This window comes from Ictalurus furcatus, chromosome 28 (genome assembly GCF_023375685.1).
Source record: "Ictalurus furcatus strain D&B chromosome 28, Billie_1.0, whole genome shotgun sequence".
Classification (NCBI taxonomy): Eukaryota; Metazoa; Chordata; class Actinopteri; order Siluriformes; family Ictaluridae; genus Ictalurus; species Ictalurus furcatus.
In genome coordinates, this window is record NC_071282.1 from 1,516,606 (window position 1) to 1,542,718 (window position 26,113).

A 26,113-nucleotide genomic window follows, 5' to 3' on the forward strand; every position below is an offset into this window, starting at 1 on the left:
AATCATTGAATTCAATTCAATTTTATTTGTATAGCGCTTTTAACAATGGACACTGTCTCAAAGCAGCTTTACAGAAACAAACACAGCATACAGATTTTAAGTGTGCGAATTTATCCATTATAGTTTAAGACAGTTACATAACAATGAAATGTCATAAGTGTTTTATTTTATTAAATTTTTTACATTTCAGGTGGACTTTGATGACTACGAGGGAATGATAAGTTTCCCGAATGTCAACGGGAATCATTGGATGTTTTTGGTGAACACATTTTATAGTCCTTTTTTAATATACATGAGACACTGTTATATTACTCTATTCTATAGAGGATGTTCATAATTCGATTGGCTTGAAAAATCACATTGAATAAATGTTTCAGATGAGCCAAGACTATTCAAACACCAACCATCAAAATTCAAATATAAACTAACCCGTAGCTGCGGGGGTTTCCTCCGGGTACTCCGGTTTCCTCCCCCAGTCCAAAGACATGCATGGTAGGCTGATTAGCATGTCCAAAGTGTCCGTAGTGTATGAATGGGTGTGTGTATGTGATTGTGCCCTGCGATGGATTGGCACCCTGTCCAGGGTGTACCCCGCCTTGTGCCCCATGCTCCCTGGGATAGTCTCCAGGTTCCCCGTGACCCTGAAAAGGATAAAGCAGTATAGAAGATGGATGGATGGATGAATGGATGGATGGACTAACCCATAAAAAGCCATATGCTTTTCACTGTGTCTACATCACACACAAGAGTCTGGAATATTGAATGTATGACTGAATGAATTAATTAATTAATTAATTAATTAATCCATCCATCCATCCGTAATTTTTACTTTCAGGCCAGACTTTTTCAAACCAACCTCAAAGTTTTTCTACAAAACTTTGTTTTGTAGTTTCATTCTAGTTTCATCTATTTTTTTTTTATCTTGCACAGTATCTCCATGCAGCATCCAGCCAGGTGTTCGTGGTAGACAGACCCAGCAGGACATGATGAAGAAGCAAAATCCATGCATGCAGCCACTAGATTTCAGTAATATTTTTAGCTTGTTATATACTGTACTTACAAAGATGGGTTACAAATGAGAAAAACAGCATGACTGTGTGAAGAGGCCCACTTTTTTTTGATGTGTTTTCTTGTCACAGGATATTGAACGGTGAATGATATGCTGTGTTCTTGTGTCCTTTTCTATCACCGGATCTTTAGTAAATTAAGCAAAAAATTAGATTTTGGACCACACTGTCAGTGCTCTCCAGTATCATCTTGAAAATGTAAAAATTTAGAAATATATTTTGAAAAAATGATGTTCTATCCCTCCTGTTGGTGTTCCAGAGACTTGGCATAGCTCTTGCAGATGTCTGGATCCTTAACGATTATTTTCGTAAGAATAAAATGACAGGCTTCGAGTCTTTTACATTGTGTAAGTATACTAGTCTTCTCATAAGTTGTTTTTTTAAATGCTGTCAAATCCTTACAATAATTTTACTTATTAACTTTTACTATAAGTAGCAAGCAATTCACAATCATTGTTAAGTGTAAAGTGAGTGAGATATGTAAAGACAATAATTACCATATACTACATATATAGGAAATTAGTAGTAATAGTAATAATGTTTTAATGCATAATGTTATCCTGTCAATCATTTTGATTCACTTAACAGACCTTTTTCCAAACATTTTGTGTTTTAAGCACTATAGGAAAATAGATAATCTTGCTTTTCTTATAATACCATTGTATTTATATGGCCTGTAAAGAGAACAGAGAGCACAATGCAGAACATTCGTTTAAATTGACTAACAAAATGGGTCTCTTAAATAAAAAAAGATTCACAACAACATTTATTGTTTGGATTTTGTACTAACATTTGGTAAAAATATGGTTAAAAAGATGAACCTTAAAGTAGTTTAAATCACAAGAATATGTTTTTATTGGTTTTGGGGCCTTTTTTGCTTTATTGGGGTAGGGATAGTAGAGAATTGACAAGGCAATAAAGGATAGAAGAGTGGGGGTGTGATGGGGAAACGAACCTTTCACGGTAGGAGAGAAGCGATTGATTTGTCACCTTTCTCTACATTTAGACTCAACAAAGATTTAACAAATAAATAGGTTTTTACATGAAGAATGTTCATGATTTTCTTTATTTACACTGCCTAGAGAGTACTTCAAGAGGAGAAGAAACTGTCTCAGTAAATGTGACTGGGTGGACATAACATGGAATGGAGGAGAAATGAACCATTCCACACAACAGGACTGGTACAGCTGTGGAGTGTTTGTCATGCAGGCTGGATTTCCTCATTAAATTGTATGACATAAAGAAAAACAAAGAGTTTATCTTATAATAAACTCTGTCACAGTTCTTATGAATTTGTAGAGCAGAATGTTGATTTAGTTCAGTCTTATAAGAACCCTGGAGTGTACCTAGACAACAAAGCAGAATGGAGCGGGTAAATTGAGGCTATACAGAGGAAGGGTCAGAGCAAACTGTACTTTATGTGGAGGCTCAGGCTCTTCAATGTTTGTTCAATGTAGATTATGCAAATAGTGTATTGAATATGATTAATGGATTTAGATGTATGTGTTTTGTTTGTTTGTATGTATGGCTGCTGTGGTGAAACAATCTCCCATGGACAATAAAAAAAAACATTACCTTATCTTGTCTTATGTAGATGGCAAAAGAAGTTGTTGGTGCATTTCCAAATATCCCTTGCCATTTGACTCTAAACTCATCCAAGGAGCGCATGGAACATCTGCGACTGACAATGGCAGAGGAACTTCTGAAAGCCTCAGGTAATTTATTACTTGTACAAAAACACCTGTCATTTAGACTATGGTATAAAGTATAGATTATCACAGAAAAACCACACATGTTGTAACATCATACTAAGTATTAGTATTAAGTAGTAAACATATGGTAATGCTATTTACAGTATGTACCATTTGCCAACAGAGCTAACATATAACTGCATGTTTTCAGTATTGAAGAGGGGACATTACTGCTCATTATGTGCTGCCTCAAAATCCTCGGGTGGTGGTGCAAAAACATTTTGGGTGGGTAATGTAGCAATGGTTATAACATTTTTATGGGCACACCATTTTGTTTACAAGTGTGTGTTGTGTGTGTAAGAGAGTGAGTGAATGAAAGAGAGAGACTGAGAGAGAGGGTGAGAGAGTGAGAGAGAAACTAATTGATGACTGAGCAATTTGATAAGATTACTATGATCATTTTTCAGATTGAATGTCAGTGCTGCAAGACGGGGTTTCATGTGGCATACCTTTCTATGTCAGAGAAGCAGTTCAAAAGGGCTCAGAAGGTTGACTGGAAGTGCTGCCTATGTAAGTAAATTTTGAATTCCTTTGGCTCCCATCCACAATCTAAACATGTACATAAATAAATTAAAAGAAAACAAATAAAAATGTTTGAAATATTAAAACATTCATGGATCATCATTTCTTTTAATTATTTAATTAATAGGACATCTATTTTTTGAAGAAAACCATTCAATCCAGTACGGGCCATTTTAACCCCCTTTATGCATTCGTGAAGGTTTTTTTTTTTTTTGGTTCATGCATTGTAGGGTTAAATATCAAAAATCTAAAAGGTGTGTCTCATACCTGACACCTAGTCGAACACTTTACAGTTGGATTTGTGACTGTTAGTCATTCCCTTCAAATGCTATTGAGCTTTAAATAATGGTATATTTTGTGTATGCACCCATTCTGCAGTGACATTCATGTCTAATTTAAATGTGATTTAATAGCTTATTTTGATAAACATCAAAAATCTAAAAGGAGTTTCTCATAGCTGACACCTAGATGAACACTCTACAGTTGGTTATATGACTGTAAGTCATTCCCTTCAAATGTTATTGAAGTTAGAAACGTGTATAACAATGTCGTATATAACTTTAGAGACGGTCCCTTAATTTCCGCATATCTCCGAATATCGAACCTCCAACGTCACACCAACTTTATTCCAGTATTTTTGGCTGGAGTGGAGAGAAAAGTTTTTGACTAACATGAGGAAAGTCACAATGCGGTTCGGACAGAACTTCTATCTGTTTTCTATAATTGTCATCGTTTCACTGCTGGGGTATGTCAGTGTTATTGTTCATATTATTATTATTAGTAGTAGTAGTAGTAGTAGTAGTACACTGAGGCAGGTATTATTTATGAGAACGGTCTCAGATTTCAGATTCAGTAATATCATTCTGACTTACTCAGTGAATAAATTAAATAAAGTGATCATAACACACCCGGAACTGAACTGCTTAATGCGTGCAAAAAAAAAAAGAGCGTGTTTAAATGTTCAAAGGGATTTACATGCAGGTTGAACTTTGAGATCAAAGGATTTTCTGGGTTGTTTTTTTTTTTTTTTAATCTATACAGATTGAGCCGTGGGGTGATTTGGTTTAAGGTATAATTTGAAAGTTTACACTTACACAGTTTTAGAGGAAAAAAAGTTAAACGAAACCTGTTTAATAATGCCAGTCACTTCCTGTCCAAGAACCTGCAGCTTTTGAAGCCCGAGGACGACTGCGCTGTGTGCGTTTTCTTTAAAAACAATAGAAGAGTGTAGAAGTAGTGTAGAGTAGAAATGTTTAGTTCAGCAGAAATGTTTAGTTCAGCAGAAATGTACAGCAGAAATGTTCAATAAAAATGAAATTGGAAAAAAAAAAAAGAAGTAGTGTAGAGTTAAGTCAGACAGGAGCACGTGCGTGGAAAAGCTGTTCTGTATGAGCAGATTGGCGGAGTGCTTAAAGCACTGTGTTACTGATCGGATAAAAGCCTCAGCCAAATGAGAGAAATCAAAAATAAGCTTATTTTAAGCATAAATTCTTGTTTCTGGCTTTGACATTTGCTGGTGTGAGTTAATGGATTACTCTCGTTAAAACATGTCTACCTGTGTTCTGACACGCTGCGGACTCTGACGTTGCTTCTCAGATTTGCCACAATAACTGCCTCTACTGTACTTGCAACACGTTGTACATATATTTATAGCTATTTCATTAGTGACTGCATATTGTCCATGTGACATCAAAATGGTACATAGGGCGCCCTCCAGTAATATTGGCACCCTTGGTAAATATGAGGAAAAGAAGGATGTGAAAAATCTGTTTTTATTGTTTAAACTTTTCATCTTTTGCTAAAAAGAATTCACAAAAATACTCTGCTCTCATGGATATCAAACACAACACAGGTTTATCAAAAAGAATATTTGTTGTATATAGGTGTGCAACAACTATTGTCACCCCTATGAATTCATATGAGGAAAATATATTAGAAGTATATTCTCATTACATTTTTTTAAAATACACCTGAGTGAGTAGGAACAGGAAATTGTTCAACCGTGACTTCCTGTTTCACAGGGGTTTAAATATGAGATGACACACAGGCCAAATTCCCTTAGTCATTCATAACAATGGGTAAGAGCAAGGAATATAGCTGTGATGTGCGGCAAAAGCTTCACAAAATGGGGCGTGTCTATAAGAAAATATCACAAGCATTGAAAATGCCCATTTCCACCATCAGGGCAATAATTAAGAAGTTCCAGTCAACTGGAAATGTTATGAATCAACCTGTAAGAGGATGTGTGTGTGATTATATATTGTACAGAATATTTCCCTGACAATTATTCATTAACTTTCAGTTGCATTCAATAGTTGCTGAGTGTGTTTGTGCTGTTTTCCTCTACAGGTTAGTATACCTTAGCTACACTTCTTCAAAAAGCAGGTATGTAGTACAAACACAAACAAATAAAACACACCAGTAGGAGAGTGTTGGGGGAGACTCCTGCTTTTACTGGTTCTTTAAATGCAATCAGAGGAATCAAGGAAGACAAGATGCTTCTACATAAAGGACACATCAATAAATGGGAGGTGGGGAGTCTGAGATTGTATTACAGTGAGGCGGCGGGGTCTGAGATTTTTTTACAGTGAGGGGACAGGGTCTGAGATTGTATTACAGTGAGGGGGCGGGGTCTGAGATTTTATTATAGTAAGGGGGCAGGGTCTGAGATTTTATTACAGTGCTGGGCATCACAACTCACTGTTATCAAAGATACAGTATGATATGGTCTCAGAAGTGTAGATAGGCTACTGTTAATAGCCTATAATAGTTCTAGGGTGGCCAATCATATTTCAAGGGTAGACACGGGCGTGCCAGGCCACCCCTTCACTCTGCACTGGCAACAACCAAATGTCCACACAAGGTAAAAGAATGTGGTCCTATTAAGGAGATGAATGTGTTTTGACATTACTGAACTTGCCATCGTTCATACACATACATGTATGTGAATGCTACAACACGTGTGTGTGTGTGTGTGTGTGTGTGTGTGTGTGTGTGTCAGTCGGCCAGATGTTGCCACAACAACCCTATGGTTGGCTCCAATTGTGTGGGATGGAACATTTGATCAGAAGATGATTGACAACATCTACAAACCACGGAACATCACCGTGGCAACCACCGTCTTTGCACTGGGAAAGTACGTTATTGTACTTATCACATGCAGAACATTGTGGGTGACAACTGTGTTAAAGTATAAACCTTTGTTTCTCACGTTGGTTCCTCCAGATCTTACATATGACTCGTCATCAGTTTGCTAATTATTATCTTCAGGGCTTAATCTTCTTCATTATAACCTGAATCAATGTTCCTGCAGGTACGTACGCTTCCTGAAGGACTTCCTAGAATCTGCAGAGCAGCACTTCATGGTGGGCTACCGAGTGCATTATTACCTGTTTACAGATCGTCCGGACGAGGTTCCCACGGTAACGCTGGGGGAAGGGCGTCAGTTGACCGTGATAAAAACAGAAACCTCGAACCGCTGGCAGGAAATCTCACTGCGCAGGATGGAGAGAATCGAGAAGCTCATCGAGAAGGAACTCACCGACAAGGCAGACTACATATTCAGTCTCGACGTCGACTCCAAATTCTACGCTCACTGGGGGGCGGAGTCTCTGGGCGACCTTGTCGGCGTGCTGCATGCCTGGTATTTCGGATCATCTCGGAATCATTTCCCGTATGAGCGGCGTCCTGAATCTCAGGCCTTCATACCTTTTGAAGAAGGAGACTACTACTATGGAGGTGCCGTGATCGGAGGACGCCTCGACGAAGTGCACAAGCTGGCGAAGACGTGCCGCATGCAGCTGGATGTGGACCGAGCCAATCACATTGAAGCGGCATGGCAGGAGGAGTCTCACCTGAACAAGTACTTCCTGTACAATAAGCCCAGCAAGGCGCTCTCACCTGAATACCTGTGGGACGACACAAAATGGAAACCCAGCTACTTGAAAGTGGTGCGTTTCTCTCAGGTGGTCAAGAATTACGCCAACATCCGACCCAACCCTTAAAGCACACTGTACCTCAGTAGGTTTTGCACCAGATTGATTACTTCATGCTGTGAATTACATGAATTATCCATATAATACGATTCTTCATGGAACATAACTGAACTACGTTCGCTCATTCTAGTACCCTCATCTCTCAGGTTTCACCAACAGAACACCAGGACTTTGCTTTCCCTTGGTAACACCACCTCTTTGTGGCAGTTATCCCAACTGCAATGTTCTCTCTCTCAAAGCTCTCACATCCTGTAACATGCTCATATTCTTGTTTTTTTGTTTGTTTTTTTTACACCGGAGATAAAAGAATGCCCATAAATACCATTAAACGCTGGCCTACAATTCTTAATCAGGGTGTTGATTGGTCAATGTTGATTTTCTTCATATTCCTGTGTTTATGTTGATAAATGGCATATCACCCATAAATTACCAGGCACACAAAACTCCATAAAAAGGCCGACTTCACAGAGTGGAAATCACAAAATTGCTACTAAACAGCCCAAAAAACCCCCGCAAGAATTTCTCTGAGGCGTTAGCTGAAATACTTTTGATTCACATACATCTAAGAAAATTTATTTTCTTTTTATTTAAAGTCTTTGTGCCTTGAAACACGCTGCGTTATTCGATATGTTGAAGTAATTTCCACTGAAACAGGAAGTCACTGCGGGACATATTGAACGCCTCCTGCAAAATTTTAAATAGCCAATAGCATTGAGTTTACCTCACAGCCTGGGTTAAACCGTACTTGACTGTTAACAACATGGGTTTTTATAATGTTGGGGGCGGGGCAACACCCTAAAATGGATGTCTGGGTATTTTTAATGCAGTTTAGTGTCGTCGCATCTAACATCAACAAACTAGCTAGCACAGGCTAACCTAGAGGTATTCAAACTGATTGCAAGGGGGTGTGGATGAGATTTAAAAAAAAAAAAACCCTTACATATTTTGTGTCGAAGCTTCATTTTAACAGTGTAACACAAAAATATCCCAAAAGAGCAGTTTTCATTTATTCCCTGATAAAAACATTACACGAGCTAATCAAATGGATTATGGCCCGTTAACGAGGGGGAGCATAAAACACAGTTCGTTAAACACGTCCTACTGGTGGGAAACAAACAGTCTGACTAGAGGAAAGCGAAAAAAATTTTTTTAAAAACCCTTTTAACAAAAACATGTCGAGGTTAAAATCATTCAAAGCAATGTAGCTGCCCATCAACTTCACAGGCTTTCGAAATCATCTTTGCTGCTAATGCTAGCCATATAGCTGAAATAAGCCAAGCTGAAAGGATTTCTAATTCAGAAATGTTCATATATATATATATTTTTTTTTTTTTACTGTTAGTGCTATTGTGATAACTTGACAGGTTAACAGAAGTATTCTTCGCCTACCTCTGTGTGCAGTCAAAAAACTATATGTCTGAATTACACTTTGGTTGTTGTTAAAATATCCTTTTCCCCCTGTGAATTAAATCCACTAGCCCTGTTCACTTTCTTTCGAGCAGGTTGAGAGAGAGAGAGAGAGAGAGAGAGAGAGAGAGCTGTAACTCGTCCTGTGTCGCCCTCTAGAGGATGTGTGACCTTCCACGAGTTCTAATACAACCCCAATTCTGAAGAAAGTTGGGACAGTAGGAAAAATGCAAAAAACAAACAAAAAGAGTGATTTGATCACTCAGTTCACACTGTACTATATTGAAAACATATTATTAACACAGTATTTAATGTTTTACTTTATGAATTTAATTTATTTTTCAAAAATACACACTCATTTCAAATCTGATGACTGGAACACCAAAAAAGTTGGGACAGTCGATTGTTTACCGCTGGGTAACATCAGCTTTTCTTTTAATAACACTTATTAAGCATTTGGCGCCGAGTGAAGACACCAGTTGGTTAAGTTTAGCAAGAGGAATTTCCCCCATTCATCCATTATACATTTCTTCAGCTGTGTAACGGTACGTGGACTTCGTTGCCTTATTTTGTGCTTCATAAAGTGCCACACGTTCTCAATGGGAGACAGGTCAGGACTGCAGCAGACCATGCTCACACCCGCACTCTCTGCTTACACAACCATGCGCTTGTAATCCGGGCAGAATGTGGTTTGGTGTTGTCCTGCTCTGGATGGCAGTGTATGTTGCTCCAAAATGTGTACATATCTTTCTGCATTAATGCTGCCCTCACAGATGTGTGTTACCCATGCAATGGGCACTGATACGCCCCATACCATGGGCACTAACACGCTCACATACCATGACAGACGCTGATTTTTGGACCTGACGCTGATAACAGCTCAGACAGTCCTTTTCCTCTTTGTCCCGGAGAACATGATGGCTGTTTTGTCCAAAAATTATTTGAAATGTCAACTCGTCAGACCACAAAACACAATCCCACTGTGTGACTGTCCATCTCAGATGAGACTGAGCCCAGAGAAGTGGGCAGAGCTTCCAGACAGTGTTGATGTATGGCTTCTGCGTTGCATAATAAAGCCTTAACTTACATCTGTGGATGCAACGGCGAATGGTGTCGATTGACAAAGGTTTACCAAAGTATTCCCGAGCCCATGTCAGGATCTCCATTAGAGACTCATGAGGGTTTTTAAGGCAGTGACGTCTGAGGGATCGAAGATCAAGCGCATTCAGGAGTGGTTTTCGGCCTCGCCTTTTACACCGAGATGTGACCAGATTCCTTGAATCTTTTAATTATATTGTGCACTGTAGAAGGTGAAATGCCCAAAATCCTACCGATTTATCTTTGGGGATTATTCTCTGATGCATCTGTTGGCAGATCGGCGAGCCTCAACCCATCCTTGCTCTTGAAGGACTAGGCCTTGTTGGAGGCTCCTTATATACTATGAATAGACGATTGCCTCACCTGTTTCACATCACCTTCTTTCAACTTCTCACATCGCTATTAGTCCAAAATTGCTCCTGTCCCCACTTTTGTGGAACGTGTTGCATGTATTAATGTCAAGATAAATGTTTATCTTAAAAAAAACTATAGTTAATTAGATAAAACATGAAATACCTTGTCTTTATGCTTTTTGGGTTTTTTTTTTTTGCTTAAATGTAAGTCAAAGTACATTTACAAATCACTCCTCTTTGTTTTTATTAGCATTTTCCATATTGTCCCAACTTTTTCAGAATTGGGGTTGCAGTTATTAGCTTATGTGACTGGATTTAAATGTTGTTTAACCCAAACCTCAAGAAGTCAAAAACAAGCAGCCTATAAAGAAATTTCTGATCTGTTCGATTCTTATGCACTTATTCTTGTGCTATGTTTAAACCCATTGATTATTGATTGTTTATCTGGATAATAAAACATTTCTTAAAAACAATATTTATAGAGACAATGTTTTTGATTTCTCACTAATATAAATGTGGAATGTAGAACATTATAAAGGAATCATCATCAATAATAATTTAACCATTGCCTTCGAACAAGTGTATTTCATAGCTGGGAGAAAGAAAAAAAAACAACCCAAAAACCTTTAGATTGGCTTCGTGTCAGCCATTTCATAGACATGCCCCTACCCATCTTCATACAGCATTATTCGGTCCCTCCAGGATTTCGCCATCGCAGAAATTAACACAATCAACACAAACTCCGCAATATTCAGAGGAATTTTTTCTAAATTACTGCAGATTTTCCGCAGATTTGGGCCGAGACGTGTCACGTCACGACATGCATTCAGCCAAAGCCCTCTCCGATTCATGCGTACAGTTAAAGGTTACCAAACATCACTGCGAAAGACCGTGCAAAACAATCTGGTACGCTTGCGGTTTCGCCAATTCGAGTACCTTTTCTGCCAAAAAAAAAAAACTCAGAAAATGTATTCACAAATTTAAATCTTTTTTACAGCACGGCGAAGAATTTTTGGCCGCAACAATCAGAAAAAGCTCAGTGAAATCCTGTACGGACTGATTATGAGGAGAAGTTGCATGTTCACAGAGGTGTAACTTGGCTTTTCAAGCACTCGAATGTCTGACAGACCTGACAAATGCAAACTCTAAATGAACTGCAATAAGTTTAGGGGGCGGGGCTTTGTGCACATGTGTGGAAATGGGGGGTGGGCTCAATTAGAAAATAAAAATAACAAACATTAAATCTTATTCAACTCCACCCATTTTAAGAGATCTTTTTTTGTTTTGTTTTTTTAACAAGTCTTACCTAATGCGCCTTTAAGAAATGTAAAGAGAAATAACCGCGCACCCCTCAGCAGGTATACTAGCTGGTGTTCTGATTAAATTATTGATTATTGATAGATTCATACACATTATTGGTGTGACAATTTGAGAGACTGACCACATAAAAATTAATCGTAAATATTGGCACCATTGATAAATATATGTAATACTTTGTGTGAGGCGTTCAGGAAAGTGTATTTTGTGTGGTCACTGCATCTTCTGTGAAGATGTCTTGTTCGGCTGGAAAAACAAAACGTAAAAGAATGAAAAACAGGAGTCATTTTTTTTTTGAGGAAAACTCCAATGATGGTTTTATTGAGTGAGATTCAGGGCACGCTACTTCCCCCCCAACCCCACCCCAAACAAATGAATTCTCAGTGTTTAAAAAAACTTCACAAAACATCTGATTTCACTTTAAAACCCCATAATTTCCACAAAAAAAGAAACAAATCTTAATTCCCACCCAAACCCAAAACAATCCCAGTTTACCAGATTTAGTTTGTTTCATCGCATCAGTTTGGTGCCAAGATTCATGATTTATCCCAAAGCGTGGGGAGCGAACATCTAGACTTCTTATACCAATCATTTTTTTTCCTAAAAGAAAACTTTCCAAATGAACAGCAAACTGGGCAAAAACTCCAAGATAAGAACATAATCGCTAACACACACACACACACACACACACACACACACACACACACACACACACACACACAACCAGCAACGCAGGATCAACACCTCGAGATACAGGACCATCCGTTAAAACAAAATAAAAACACAAATTAAAAGAAAAAACAAAGACAAAACTAAAGCGCCGCCTTTGCGCACCGCTTGAGTTGGGGACAACTTAGAAGAACCCCGTCTGAAAACCCCCTTCGGTCGCGTTCGCATTTTTGTGCTAAAAACCTGAACCAGTATTTACAAAATCGTTGATAAAAATATTCCTCTGGTGATGGTTTGTGAAGAGAGGGGTCCGTCTGGGGCTCGGAACCTGCTGGAAAAAGAGGGAGGGAGAAGGAGGAGGGATGGATGGATGGAGGGAAGAACAGGTCGGACTGATGGGGAAAGAAAGAAGAAAAATGGATATGGACGGGTGGGATGCTACTCGGCCTTAGCCTCCTCCTTGTCTGGCTCCGGCTCTGCCTCTGGAGTCTTCTCAACCTGCATGGTGACAGAAATGGACCAATCACGGGTCAGGCTGGATCACCTGCACCAATCAGAGTTGTGCTTCGTGTCAAGAAGCGTTCTCAGAAATTCAACCTTCATTAAGTTGGCGTTTCGGTCAATAAATCATTTTCAGCTCCACTGTCCTGGTTCGACTCTCTGAAACGGTCTACATCTTTCTCAGGTCGTCAAAACCGCCCACGTCATTCCGAATCCAGGAATATAAAACTCTTCAAAAAGAGTAGGACGGCTGAAATGCAAACCTGCACCATTTCTTTTCCCTTTACTCCAAACGGACGCGTTTGAAGCTTGAAGGCTGACGTTTGTAGCGAACAAACGGACGGGTGTTTACGGCCTCCGTTTTAGCGTTTCCCAAAATAAATATTCCGCAACTACTTCTACGTCCGTCCTTAACCTTCATCTCGGCTGTAAAATTCAAGCTAGTCCAACGCTCCCTGATGTTTGGGACTGCAAGCTTGCTACAGGATAATTAAATAGGTAGCTTCCTTTACCCCCCTCCGCCAACAGGAAGTGTATTTTTATTTCACGTCCAATTCGGAACGTTCCTTACTCGATCATTTTGTTCAGGACTTTGACACACTTCCGGCCGAGAAGCGCCTCACATGAATAAAACCTGATCTGTTACACACCAAGTTTTACTTACTGTATTTATTCTCTCTGGATTTTAGCTCAGTGCCTTTATTGGTCTCATAAATGTGCACTTTTCTTTTCTTTTTAATAGTTTTGTTAAGTTCCCTTACATGAGGTGACAGAACTACTAACTAGACAGAGAAGTCATACAATTTATTTATCCTGTGACCGTGATTCAGAAGGTTACTCTACTTCATGCACATGTAAAATTACTGTTGTTTTTCCCTGTAAATGGCCGCAAAGCAATTTCCCAACAAATCGTATGAGTTTTACACGACTGACTCAAATCTGGTCTTGTAGAAAGATGTCAATCAATCGATTGATCGAGTGTGGGCGGAGTTCGTCCAGCTAAACTGGTTGAAGATCAAAGATCAGTCTAAGCCGGACAAATTCAATATGTTCCAACGAATATGCTTTACCGAAGCTGGTGTTATTTTGAAAACCCTGTTTAGTAAAAAAAAAAAAAAAAGAAAAAGAAAAAAAGATTTGATTTCTAAATCACTTTTATTAGCACTCCTAAGTCAAAATAAATATGAATTGTCAAATTGGAATTTTTTGTCATAATCATCCTGGAAATGTCAATGGGGGGAGGGGGATATTAAAATATTCATCACCTGGAATTATTATTATTATTATTATTATTATTTGCACTAAACAGGTGACCAGCCTCAGCAGAGGTCCAGAGTTTGCTCATTTTATCACTGCTGCAGTGATGAAAAGTGATGTTACACTCAGCTATAAGGTTTATAAATGTGTATATAGTCAAAGTGGTGTTTTAAATAATTTGTAAAACATTAAATAATTTTTTGTGTACACATAAACATACATACATATATACACATATATACATACACACACACACACACACACACACACACAGTACCTCACAAACTCAACACACAGCCATTAATGTCTACACCGCTGGCAACAAAAGTGAGTGAAAATGTCCAAATTGGGCCCAAAGTGTCAATATTTTGTGTGGTCACCATTATTTTCCAGCACTTCCTTAACCCTTTTGGGCATGGAGTTCACCAGAGCTTCACAGGTTGCCACTGGAGTCCTCTTCCACTCCTCCATGACGACATCACGGAGCTGGTGGATGTTGGAGACCTTGTGCTCCTCCCCACAGATGTTCAATAGGATTTAGGTCTGGAGACATGCTTGGCCAATCTATCACCTTCACCCTCAGATTCTTTAGCAAGGCAGTGGTTGTCTTGGAGGTGTGTTTGGGGTCGTTATCATGCTGCAATACTGCATACTGATCATGCTCTGCTTCAGTATGTCACAGTACATGTTGGCATTCATGGTTCCCTCAATGAACTGTAGCTCCCCAGTGCCAGCAGCACTCATGCAGCCCCAGACCATGACACTCCCACCACCATGCCTGACTGTAGGCAAGACACACTCGTCTTTGTACTCCTCACCTGGTTGCCACCAAACACGCTTGACACCATCTGAACCAAATAAGTTCATCTTGGTCTCATCAGACCACAGGACATGGTTCCAGTAATCCATGTCCTTAGTCTGCTTATCTTCAGCAAACTGTTTGCAGGCTTTCTTGTGCATCATTTTTAGAAGAGGCTTCCTTCTGGGACGACAGCCATGCAGACCAATTTGATGCCGTGTGCGGCGTATGGTCTGAGCACTGACAGGCTAACCCCCCACCCCTTCAACCTCTGCAGCAATGCTGGCAGCACTCATACATCTATTTCCCAAAGACAACCTCTGGATATGACGCTGAGCACGTGCACTCAACTTCTTTGGTCGACCATGGCGAGGCCTGTTCTGAGTGGAACCTGTCCTGTTAAACCGCTGTATGGTCTTGGCCACCGTGCTGCAGCTCAGTGTCAGGGTCTTGGCAATCTTCTTATAGCCTAGGCCATCTTTATGTAGAGCAACAATTCTTTTTTTCAGATCCTCAGAGAGTTCTTTGCCATGAGGTGCCATGTTGAACTTCCAGTGACCAGTATGAGGGCGTGTGAGAGCGAGGACACCCAACTTAACACACCTGCTCCCCATTCACACCTGAGACCTTGTAACACTAACAAGTCACATGACACCGGGGAGGGAAAATGGCTAATTGGGCCCAATTTGGACATTTTCACTTAGGGGTGTACTCACGTTTGTTGCCAGCGGTTTAGACATTAATGGCTGTGTGTTGAGTTATTTTGAGGGGACAGCAAATTTACATTGTTACACAAGCTGTACACTCACTACTTTACATTTTAGCAAAGTGTCATTTCTTCAGTGTTGTCACATGAAAAGGTATAATCAAATATTTACAAAAATGTGAGGGGTGCACTCACTTTTGTGAGATACTGTGTAAAATATATTTTTATATATATATATATATATATATATATATATATATATATATATATATATATATATATATATATATATATATATATATATATATATACACACATATATACATATATACACACACACACACGTATATGAATGTGTGTGCGTGTGTGTGTATATATATATATATTATATATATAAAAATAACTTTATTGTGTCTGTACCTCATTAGTCTTGGTCTCTCCGTTTTCTGACTGGTTCTCATCCTTGGTCTCCTCGTTCTTCGCCTTCGTCTTTTTGTCCTCCTTTTTATCGTTCACTTCTTTCTCTTTCTGATAGCGAGAGAGAAAGAGACAGGTGGAAAAAGTATATCGCGATAGATTTTTCCTGATAAGAGTTTGAAAGATACACAAACAAGAAAATAAAACAGCACAGCTGCATCATATTTTAAAAAGTTATTACAAATATAAACTATAAAGGAACTGGAATATTAGGAAAAGCGAGAATAAATTCATAACAAGGGTGTTCTGTGAATGTCTGAAGACACGGAGGACAGAACCGAGTCTCTGATACGTTATTTAAAAATAACTGTGCATTTTGGTTAAAAAGTCCACACTTCGGTTCTTACCTTAGGTGTTTTCTTGGGTTTGGGTTCAGGTTTAGGAGGAGTCGGTTTCTAAGGGCAGCAGCAACAACAACAAAAACAAAAACAATTCATTTATTCGTCCATTCCACACAAAGTGTGGTTACAGAACTAACTAAATGCCAGCGCGCGTTTCGTTTCACCACAACACAGTGTTCTAGCGTGGGACATCAACAGGTTGCACAGAACCTCCCACCTGTCCACGCTTCACCATCAGCGTTAAACTGAGGTCCGAGTTGCACCTGCACCTGAGTGGTTCAGTCCCGTGACCAAACAAAACAACTGGGTACGTTTGAAATCTAAAGTCGCACTCTTAAAACGTCGTTTCTATAGTAACAGCTCGTTCACAGGGCCTGTTTTTTTTTTTTAAATCGAAAAAGTGAAGTTTACTTGAAGTAATGAGACGGCAAGTTGACATTTACGGAAGGTGTCTCCAGCGTCAGAGGTACAGCTGTAACGACGTTTTCTGACATCTTCAAGACTTTCTTGGAAACACGACAAGCTGCGTTGAACTATAAAACGTTGTCTGCACTCTTTAACAAACGAACAACGGATTTTAATCGTCAGCGAACCACTGTCGCGTCCGAGGAATAAAACGCTTCGGCCACGAAGTTACAGGAAAATAATCAAAGTGTTTCTACACGCGGTTTTGTTATTCTACTTACATTTTGTTTGGTTTTTCGACAAGTGGCGGAGTATAGTTTTATAGCGCCATCACCGTGTGGTCTGGCACGTGGAGGGGGAAAAAAAAACACAAACGTGTACGGAAAAAAAGAAAGAGGTACTTACTGCCGATAACCTGGCAGACCTTCTCTGGGGCTGTTAAGGCAAAACACACATTGTTGTTGTTTATACACAGGTGAGCACAGGTAACAGACTGAACTCTGATTGGAAAACGTCTGCAGAGAAAACACGAGAAAGTGGATTTCATTACCTCCTCCTTCACCTCTCCATCAGTTCCCTGCGAATGAAGACAAGAACGAAGACGAACGTTAGCGAGGGATGAAAATCAGAAGTGTCAGAAGGAGAAGAAAGAAAGAAAGAGAGAAGATGATTCATTATGTAACACTAAGGAGAGGGAAAAAAAACTTTAAACAGGCATATTTTGGTACACTTGTCGTTCTGACAAAAAATACGTAAATGATTACAAAACTTTCATTACAATATTGATAATAAATTATTCTAGTATACAGTGTAGTTTCAAAATAACATACTATTGTTGTTATTAATAAAAATAATAATATACTGTAAAGCTTTAAAAATGTAAATCAGTTTAATCAAAACAGGTAAAAATTTCTGAATGTTAAAAACAAAATGTTTGGAAATGTACTTTCAGCCAGTTTGTTTTCAAGAAGTTGGTGCAGATTGTGGCTGTGCACCCAAACTGCGGCTCGACGGCTACATAGTGCACTAGGTGCTATCAAAACACTGTAGCCTTGTGTGCCCTACGTAGGGCGCCTCAGTAGGCCGTGAAGAGCCGTTTGGGACGCGGATCCGTGCAGGTATTTTGCGCGGAGACATTTCACAAGTAGCTCGTCTCTCGTTTAAAAAAAAAGAAAAAGAAAAAGAAAAAAAAGAAAAAAAAGAAAAGAAGGGGGAGGGGCGCGCGAGCTCTTAACTGCCATCTGGCGGTAAGAAGGCGCCATAACACCTTTTCGTCTTCCCAGGCGAACAAAGAAAACGTTAAAATTGTTCACCGACGCGACCTTCTCCGAGACTAATCTCTACGCCTGACGAAAGTAGAGCTCTCCAAGTATTTTTTCATGTCCTTTCGACGGTCGTCGGCGCACCAGAGCGCTTATAAACTCGCCGTGTTGTTGGGGTTTTTTTTGTCGCGCCTTGTCGAGAAAAGAGGGGGGGAAGTAACGTTAGCGTTACAGCATGGCTGCTGCGGCTACACCAGGCTACACAGGCATGGAGCTGCTCTGACTCCTGCCCACGGAGAGAAAAGCGCTGCCCGAGACACAAAAACCCCCTCTCCCTCTCTGCTCGCACCGGCGTCGAGGAAAAATAAATAAAATACAGCGAGCGCTCGGAAAAATCCTAAAATGAACCACGATTAAGTCTAAGCCTTCAGATTCTAGAAAAGTCCAAAGGACATTTATATTAAAAAGGAAAAACAGCCTCGCTGTCTCGAGGGCTTCCTAATTTCACGACTGATTTGTAAGGGCAAAAGTATATCCGCATGCCGTGCTCGGCTTTTCTACATACCTTTCTCTTGGGCATGTTGAGCTTTTTTTTTTTTTGGATAATTTTTCTTCTTTTATGCAAAAACTGAAAGGTTATCTTTTTTTAAACTAAGATATATATTTATACAGATTCGGAGTTCAGAGATCAGGGGAAAGACTGTCGTCCGCTATGCACTAATTCTGTAGTAAACACTGAAGCTGGGCTACATTAGAACCAGTGGTTGAATGGGGAGGGCGAAGGGGCGGAGCAAAGAGTGACCGACACCTGGATTGACCAATCAGCAGCGGTCTGAACGTGCCGCAAAAGAGCCATTCTGAACTCTGAACGCGGTTTAGGCGCGAAGTCCTGACAGGAATCTATCTCCGCTCGCGCGCTGTGATAAATCTCCTTCAGTCCTGTCTTTAACAAATAAAATAAGAGTTTTTCATAAACAACAACAACAACAAAACGTATTTACGCCATACTTGAGCCATCTGTATTTTAAACCAGGGACAAATATACACATGAAAATAAATATTTCTGTGCTAAAGCTTGTCACTGTGGCTACAAGCTGAGCTAAAATAGTGCACGAGGCTGTCATAATACTATACTTGTTCAGTACTTTATCATAGGCCTACTCTTTAGAAAGGTACGGTGGGTTTCTGAGAAGAAAGTTCCCCACATTGTGAAGGAAGTCGTTTCCTCACAAACCATATTCGTTCAAAGGAGTCATTTATTTATTTTAAAAGTCATTTCGATAGTTTATATAGGTCCCGGCTGCTTCTTGTCACAGAGACGCTCGTATCGTCGATCAAAAGCGCAAACGGCGTTTTCTGACTTCCGTAGAGTAGCATTCATTTAGCGTGCTCATTTCGAATTTGTTGTCGTGCAGTTTTCCTCATGCGTTAAAAGGAAACCCCCACCCGGAAACACGTTAAATGTTTGATGGTTGTTGCTGTGTCTTGGTTATATCCTTGAGAAGATGGACATTTTCACGGGAAGATGTTGTTATTGCTTGCACGGTTATGATGGCGTTTAATACAAGAATAACCTCTCAAACATACAAAAGATAAGGGTAGGGGTTCTGATGTTCTCACCTTTTCCCAGCAATGCTCAATACCATATTAATGAGAAAAAATGATGAGGCTCAGGTAGTTTCCTACAAGATGGCGAGCGCTGTGTTGTTCATGGCGGTATTAGCAGGAAAGTTGAAGCTGGTCAGTTTGAGCAGAACGTACAGATGAGGAGGTGAGAGAGCTGTACAGACTAAAGGACTGAAGCGCCGCTGCATCACTCTCATTTGGTTTCTTTCCATTTAAGCTCCGGTGTCAGGTTAGGTTTTGTTGTTGTTGTTGTTCACGCCCTTTTATTATGGAGCTGTTAAAGCAGAATTCAATCCTAGCCTAAAGCTGTTGAAATAGAATCCCATCCAAGCATACAGTTGTTCAAGCAGAATCCAATCTAAGCAAAGCAGAATCCAATCAAAATATAGAGCTGTTAAAGCAAAATCCAATCCAGGCCTAAAACTTTTAAAACAGAATCCAATCCAAGCATATAGCTGTTAAATCAGAATCCAATCCAATCATAAAGCTGTTAAATCAGAATCCAATCTAACCATATAGCTGTTCAATCAGAATCCAATCCAAACACAAAGCTGATAAAGCAGAATCCAAGCCAAGCATGGAGCTGTTAAAGCAGAACCAAATCCTAATTTAGAGCTCTTAAAGCAGAATGCAGTCCAATCCCTAAGCTGTTAAAGCTGAATGTAGTCCAATCCCTAAACTGTTAAAGCTCAATGCAGTCCAATCCCTAAGCTGTTAAAGCAGAAAGTGTAGAGCTGTTAAAGGAGAATCCACAAAAAAGCAGGTTAAGCAGAATTCAACCCAAATGTAGGGCTGGTAAAGGAGACTCCAATCCAATCATAAAGCTGTTAAAGCAGAATCCAATCCAAGCATTGAATTGTTCAATCAGAATCAAGGTGAATAGCTGTTAATGTAGAACACAGTCTGATCATCGAGTTGTTAAAGCAGACCCCAATCCAAGTATATTCTCTAGATTCCAAAGCAAAAGCTACTAAATTAAGAGCCGTTAATGTTGAATTTAATCCAATCTTTAATCCAAGCTGTTAAAGGAGAATCCAATCCCATCCGAGGTTTAAGGGCCCAACATCTTTCTCGCACTTCAGATATTCGAACTCGCAACCTTTAAGTCATGCGGAATGTTATCCAGTAAACTACACTGAAGACACACTGGTGGAAAACGTAAAGTGTCATTTCGTTGTGTAACAGCGCTTTGCAGATGAACTGCTAATCTATTGTGTTTGGAGCTTGTGAAACTACGTCGATGTTTTGAACGGCCATTTCTTGAAATAATGCCTAAATAAAGCATGTGTCTAAGTGTGATTTTCATACAGGATGGTATGAGAAAGGCCTTTTTCTCACTTCTGCTTTATGTGGAACAGACTGACAGTCAAGCTGGGTGTGTGTGTGTGTGTGTGTGCATGCACTTCCCCTTCACATACACTGCTTTGAGTGTTAGATTGACACATCAGTTGAGTTTATATTTGATAGCGAGAGGAACAGAGGGCTTGGAACTTGTGAAGGGTTAATTCTATACACTGAAGGACGGATGGAGAAAGGGAATAACTGATGGACTGATTTAAATCAAAACTACAGACAGAACGATTGTTTTTGCTCATTGTGTTCAGTTTTACCGGCAAAATAAGAAGTTAATTCAAGCACTCCGGTAGGTCTCTGTCTCTCTCTCTCTCTATGATTAGACTGAATTCTGCTTCATTAACTTTATTCTTAGATTGGATTCTGCTGTAAAGGTTTATTCTTAGATTGGATTCTACTTTAATAATAATTTTATTCTTAGATCGGATTATGCTTTTAAAATGCTATTATTCCTAATTACTGCATTCTGCGCCGTTAACAGCTCAGTGCTTGGACTTGATTCTCCATTCTAGGATTTCTGCTTTAGCTTTTTGTTCAGATTGGATTTTTCTTCTTTAATGGCTTTTGGATTCTGCTTCATGCAGGGATTTGATTCTGCAGCAACTCTATGCTTGGATTGGATTCTGCTTGAACAAGTTTTAGACATTTTGCAGTTAATGCCTCTTACCTAGTCTAAAAAAACAACAACAACAAAACAACAATCACAGACGTCCCTAATGGTGCAATTACAGCTTTATAGTTCACATTAGACACAAACATAGCATTATTATTATTATTATTATTATTATTATTATTATTATTATTATTGGCTGGTTTGTTTCTTCAGCTGTATTTCCACAGGAAGCCTGTGAGTCTCTTCATGCAAATGAATGCACAACGTTGTCACGAATATCCCGCAGTCACACACCATCAAGAGTCACTTCAGCCCACTTCAGAAATCATTTAATCTTTTGTTAAACTGTCTCTAGCAAGTGTTGCTATTATTATCTGCTTTTTTTTTCTTCTTTTGTGCGAATGTGCTCCATTCTTACCTGGAAAGTAGTGCTATGAATAGTGATAGAAAATAGAAATAGAAAAAAAAAGAAAAGAAAAGTGGAGCTAATTCCTAACTTAAATTCGTCTTCAACACACACCACACAATGACGTATCAAGCCGTTTGCTCGGCTTTGCACGAACACCAAATCTGTGAGATCTGGAGTGTTTCGATGAGGAAGTGGAGGCTCAGCGCTTTCTTTTTCAATTCGACAAAATTATACTTGTCGAGAAACTGAAAAAAATGTTTTTCCTTTCCAGCCTTCATAGATTGTTGTGCGCAAAAACACAAAATAAAACAAATATAAGATTGATTTCATTTCAAGTCTAGATATATATGCAAAAAAAAAAAAATGATTGGTTAAGAAATTTCAAGTTGTCTTCTCTTGTCAGATTTTGAAAAAAAAAAATTAATAATTTAATTTATGGAAAGAAGCAGAGAATCGGATCAGTGGTCACTAACCCTTTTCCTGTTCCTGATCTACCTTCCTGCAGGTTTCATCTCCAACCCAAATCTAACACACTTGTCTTAATTTATCAAGAACTTCTTAGATAGTCAGGTGGGCCCATTATGGTTGGAGCTAAAGTCTTCAGGAAGGTACATCTCCAGGAACAGCACTGGTGACCGCTGATCTTAATGGAAGTGTGTGTTTTGTGTGTGTGTGTGTGTGTGTGTAGGCCATCATCATGCTTGGCGAGGCATTCCTCCATGTCCTGAACTACACTGAGGAAAACCCTGAACGCACAGCCCACTCTAAGCCGAACACACACACGTTGTTGCGCACACACTCACGCACCGTTCCTCCTCCGAAAACTGCAGCGACTCACCTGAGCTCCAGATCGCCCCGGACGCCCCGGACTCTGCGAGGTGAGGACTCTGTGGGAAATGTGGTGGGAGCTTGTCAATAATGCACAAGCAGAAGCACTATATAAGGAAGGTGGGAGGTATCTGAGATGTAGTCTGTAATTTCAGGCATGTTCTAGAAAAGAGGAAGTGTACCAGTGTGGAGGTGACAGACCAGGAAAATCAGCTGATCCTTATTCAGGAGGAAGGCATTATTCATCCTTTTATATCCGTGTTTATCTGGAATGAAACCAAAACCTATCTGACCTAAGAATCAGGTCGCAGAGCTGTTTAGTTAAGGATTGTGATTAGTCAGGAGGTGTTGATTCATTTCCTGTGACAGCAGCTCTGACAGTAGCAGGTTTATATTCGAATGCGTTATCGTTTCTATAGTAAAAGCTCGTTCATTCACGGGGACTGGTACAGCGGACGCTCCACGTAAAAACGTGTGTAACCGTTGATTTGGTGACGCTTTCTGTAAGGAGGTGTTTATTTAACGTTTATGGAAGGAGTCTCCAGTGTCAGAGATTTGTAACAGCCAAGCTGAGGTCAAGCTGTAACTAAAAATTTGGTGTTTATCGTCCCATACACACATTATATTTATACAGAAAGATTTTTGGACTCTAAAATGTGTTCCTTTTTACCATCCAGCCAGTTGGCCTGAAGGCCCTGAGAAGCCTGGGCCTTGCCTGACCTCACTGCCCAGTATGGCTCTCCCAATCCCCAGCAGCAGCGCAGAGGATTTCTGGGACCTGGAGCTCTACAGCACCTCGTACTGCCCGAGCTTTTACAAAGCTTACCCAGACCTGCAGCTAGCAGGAGGCACGGTGGGTCCCCTGGACCCGACTCCACAATCCCACGGCCCTCTGCTGAACTCTGAGGATCTCGGTTTCCTGGAAGCCTCGATAGAGCCCGGGGAGCAGGTAGAAGACCACAGCGAGGCAGACGAGGGTTACCTGGTCATAGAGAGCATGAGAAGCCTCGGGAAACAGCAGAGGCTCACCAACTCCATGCTGAACAGCATTCTGGAGACACAGCTGAGGGAGGTCTATCGGCAGCACATGCAGGACAGCCTGGCCCGGTGTAGCTCGTCCTCGCTTAGCGCTAGCGTCGTGCCAGGAATCTGCGGCAATCTCAGGAACGCGAGCACTCAGGGGAGCGAGCTGCACTCCAGCCAAAGCCAGAGCAGCGTCAGATACCTGAGCACGTGTTCGGCCCCGCCGACGTCACACTTTAGCACACCTATGCTGCGCATTTCATACCAACAAGAGCCTGAATCCTGAACACACACACAGGTCAATATCAACGGAATCTAGGCTCCTGGTTCTATATTTTTATTAAAAAAAAGACAGTATTTTGCTCCATGTTAGTGATAAGAAAGCAGTAAGTTCAAACTTTTAGTGTTATTAGTGTTAAGCTTTGATTGCCAATATATATAATATAATATATAATGTCAATATAATAGATCATCATTATAAATGTAAAGTAAAATGCAACAAGTGCAAGAAAGCTCATTTCATCTCGTACATTTTCCCTAATTTTCCATAGCAATTACTTCCTTTATTATTATTAATTTTTACATATCTTTAATCACTGCATGTTGCTGATTACTGAAAACTCTGATTACTTCTAAGTTTCCAATTAAATGACACTTTTACAGACGATCATGAGCCGCCTCAGTGTTACTTAAACAAATCAACCACTTCTTGTTAATGGGTTAGGGGTCCTAAAGTGCCTACTGGAGCTGCTGATTATCACTAATTACGATTATTTTCTTTCATTTTTGAGCTTTGGAAACACAAATGTGCAGTAGCCCTGAAGGTAAGGCACCTAAAAAAAGAATCCTTACAAAATTTCATCCATTTTTTAATTAAAAAAAGTTGACTTTAAATAAAAAGTCAGCTTATTAAAAAATGGAGCCGACATGAAATAAAAGAACTAATTTTATAAATGAGAAATCAACTAAAAAAAAGAAAGTCAACCTTAAAAAGGAGTCAGCTTTAAAAAAAAAAAGAATTCAGCATTAAATAAAAGAGCTTAACTTTAAAAAGTTCACTGAAAAAGTTTAATTTACACAGAGTCCACTTTTAATAAAAGAGTTCATTTTATAAAGAAGACTTTAAATAAAGTTTTTTAAAAAATAGTCTGTTTGAAATAGAGAGTCGAAATAAAATGACTCAACTTTAGTCATCTAAAAAAAAATGAGTCAGGTTTAAATATAGAGTCAACCTTGAAAAAAAAGAAGTTACCTTTAAAAATAAAGACTTGAGAAGTTTCACGTCCATTGAAGCAGATGTGTATCTGTAAAAAGAAGAAAAAAGGTTTTATTGTAGTGCTGTGTTTAGTTAGTGCTGCCACCTGGTGGTCATGACAAGACCTGCATTTAATAGGGTTATGTCATACTGCCAATGTCATCGCTTTTTCTAACACAGAATAGTGTGTGTGTGTGTGTGTGTGTGTGTGTGTGTGTGTGTGTGTAAAAGGAAATGGATGGCTTTTTTCCCTTTAGTATGACGCTTACCTCCAAGAAATTGTTGCAAGGGAGTTATGACTTGTGAACATATGAGCCAATTAAACTGAAGGACACACACACACACACACACACACACACAAAGCCACATGCCTAGTGGTGTGACATTGCCGTGCATAATGATGATGATAATAATAATAATAATAATAATAATAATAATAAGTGTGTGTTGAATAATAATTTGAGTGTCATCTCAGAGACGCCATTAAAAAGGGACCAGAGTTTGTCTGCCAAAGACACTGGAGGCTCGTCTGTCATGACGTGACGTGGACTGACGTCATCACCAGGAAGGATTTTATATATATATATATATATATATATATATATATATATATATATAGCTAATTCCTGTCTGTTTGTTCGTCTTCAACACACACCACACAATGACGTATCAAGCCGTTTGCTCGGCTTTGCACGAACACCAAATCTGTGAGATCTGGAGTGTTTCGATGAGGAAGTGGAGGCTCAGCGCTTTCTTTTTCAATTCGACAAAATTATACTTGTCGAGAAACTGAAAAAAATGTTTTTCCTTTCCAGCCTTCATAGATTGTTGTGCGCAAAAACACAAATAAAACAAATATAAGATTGATTTCATTTCAAGTCTAGATATATATGCAAAAAAAAAAAATGATTGGTTAAGAAATTTCAAGTTGTCTTCTCTTGTCAGATTTTGAAAAAAAAAAATTAATAATTTAATTTATGGAAAGAAGCAGAGAATCGGATCAGTGGTCACTAACCCTTTTCCTGTTCCTGATCTACCTTCCTGCAGGTTTCATCTCCAACCCAAATCTAACACACTTG

The 26,113-nt window shown here is 39.5% G+C and overlaps 3 protein-coding genes and 1 long non-coding RNA gene across 7 annotated transcripts; 2 read left to right on the plus strand and 2 right to left on the minus strand.

Moving 5' to 3' along the window:
- Positions 1–2,276: 2,276 nt before the first annotated feature.
- Positions 2,277–3,655, minus strand: LOC128603945 (uncharacterized). Its single transcript, XR_008385108.1, has 4 exons — positions 3,608–3,655; positions 3,268–3,367; positions 2,643–2,769; positions 2,277–2,413 (listed from the first exon to the last, which is right to left on the minus strand). It is a non-coding gene; the product is annotated as an uncharacterized LOC128603945 (long non-coding RNA).
- LOC128603941 (globoside alpha-1,3-N-acetylgalactosaminyltransferase 1-like) lies at positions 2,665–7,684 on the plus strand. Of its 4 annotated transcripts, XM_053618733.1 has the most exons (6): positions 2,694–2,782; positions 2,970–3,043; positions 3,226–3,328; positions 5,690–5,725; positions 6,342–6,509; positions 6,654–7,684. In XM_053618733.1, coding segments are annotated over exons 3-6 (897 nt in total). In that variant the 5' UTR covers positions 2,694–2,782; positions 2,970–3,043; positions 3,226–3,326; the 3' UTR covers positions 7,345–7,684. The 4 variants fall into 4 exon arrangements, with proteins under 4 accessions (XP_053474709.1, XP_053474708.1, XP_053474706.1 ...); XM_053618734.1 differs by lacking the exon at positions 2,970–3,043 and having other exon boundaries at positions 2,665–2,782; XM_053618731.1 differs by lacking the exons at positions 2,694–2,782; positions 2,970–3,043; positions 3,226–3,328 and adding an exon at positions 3,822–4,085.
- A 4,192-nt stretch (positions 7,685–11,876) lies between these two features.
- Positions 11,877–18,690, minus strand: hmgn7 (high mobility group nucleosomal binding domain 7). The gene is made up of 6 exons (XM_053618741.1): positions 18,493–18,690; positions 17,216–17,242; positions 17,071–17,100; positions 16,267–16,314; positions 15,863–15,970; positions 11,877–12,677 (listed from the first exon to the last, which is right to left on the minus strand). Exons 1-6 carry the CDS (start codon positions 18,505–18,507, stop codon positions 12,618–12,620), a joined length of 288 nt encoding a protein of 95 aa, XP_053474716.1. The 5' UTR covers positions 18,508–18,690; the 3' UTR covers positions 11,877–12,617.
- A 2,281-nt stretch (positions 18,691–20,971) lies between these two features.
- Positions 20,972–24,444, plus strand: LOC128603943 (TLR adapter interacting with SLC15A4 on the lysosome-like). The gene is made up of 3 exons (XM_053618739.1): positions 20,972–21,195; positions 22,617–22,806; positions 23,434–24,444. The coding sequence occupies exons 2-3, from the start codon at positions 22,626–22,628 to the stop codon at positions 24,063–24,065; spliced, it is 813 nt and encodes a 270-aa protein (XP_053474714.1). The 5' UTR covers positions 20,972–21,195; positions 22,617–22,625; the 3' UTR covers positions 24,066–24,444.
- The last annotated feature ends 1,669 nt before the right edge of the window (positions 24,445–26,113 follow it).

Coding starts and splice junctions, on each gene's coding strand:
- LOC128603941 (XM_053618731.1), top strand. CDS start 4,012: ATGAGGAAAGTCACAATGCGGTTCGGACAGAACTTCTATCTGTTTTCT. Junction 4,086..5,689: donor GTCATCGTTTCACTGCTGGG/GTATGTCAGTGT, acceptor TTTCCTCTACAG/GTTAGTATACCTTAGCTACA. Junction 5,726..6,341: donor TACACTTCTTCAAAAAGCAG/GTATGTAGTACA, acceptor TGTGTGTGTCAG/TCGGCCAGATGTTGCCACAA.
- hmgn7 (XM_053618741.1), bottom strand. Junction 17,101..17,215: donor ATGGAGAGGTGAAGGAGGAG/GTAATGAAATCC, acceptor TTGCCTTAACAG/CCCCAGAGAAGGTCTGCCAG. Junction 12,678..15,862: donor GAGAGACCAAGACTAATGAG/GTACAGACACAA, acceptor GTCACCATGCAG/GTTGAGAAGACTCCAGAGGC.
- LOC128603943 (XM_053618739.1), top strand. CDS start 22,626: ATGCTTGGCGAGGCATTCCTCCATGTCCTGAACTACACTGAGGAAAAC. Junction 22,807..23,433: donor GACGCCCCGGACTCTGCGAG/GTGAGGACTCTG, acceptor TTTACCATCCAG/CCAGTTGGCCTGAAGGCCCT.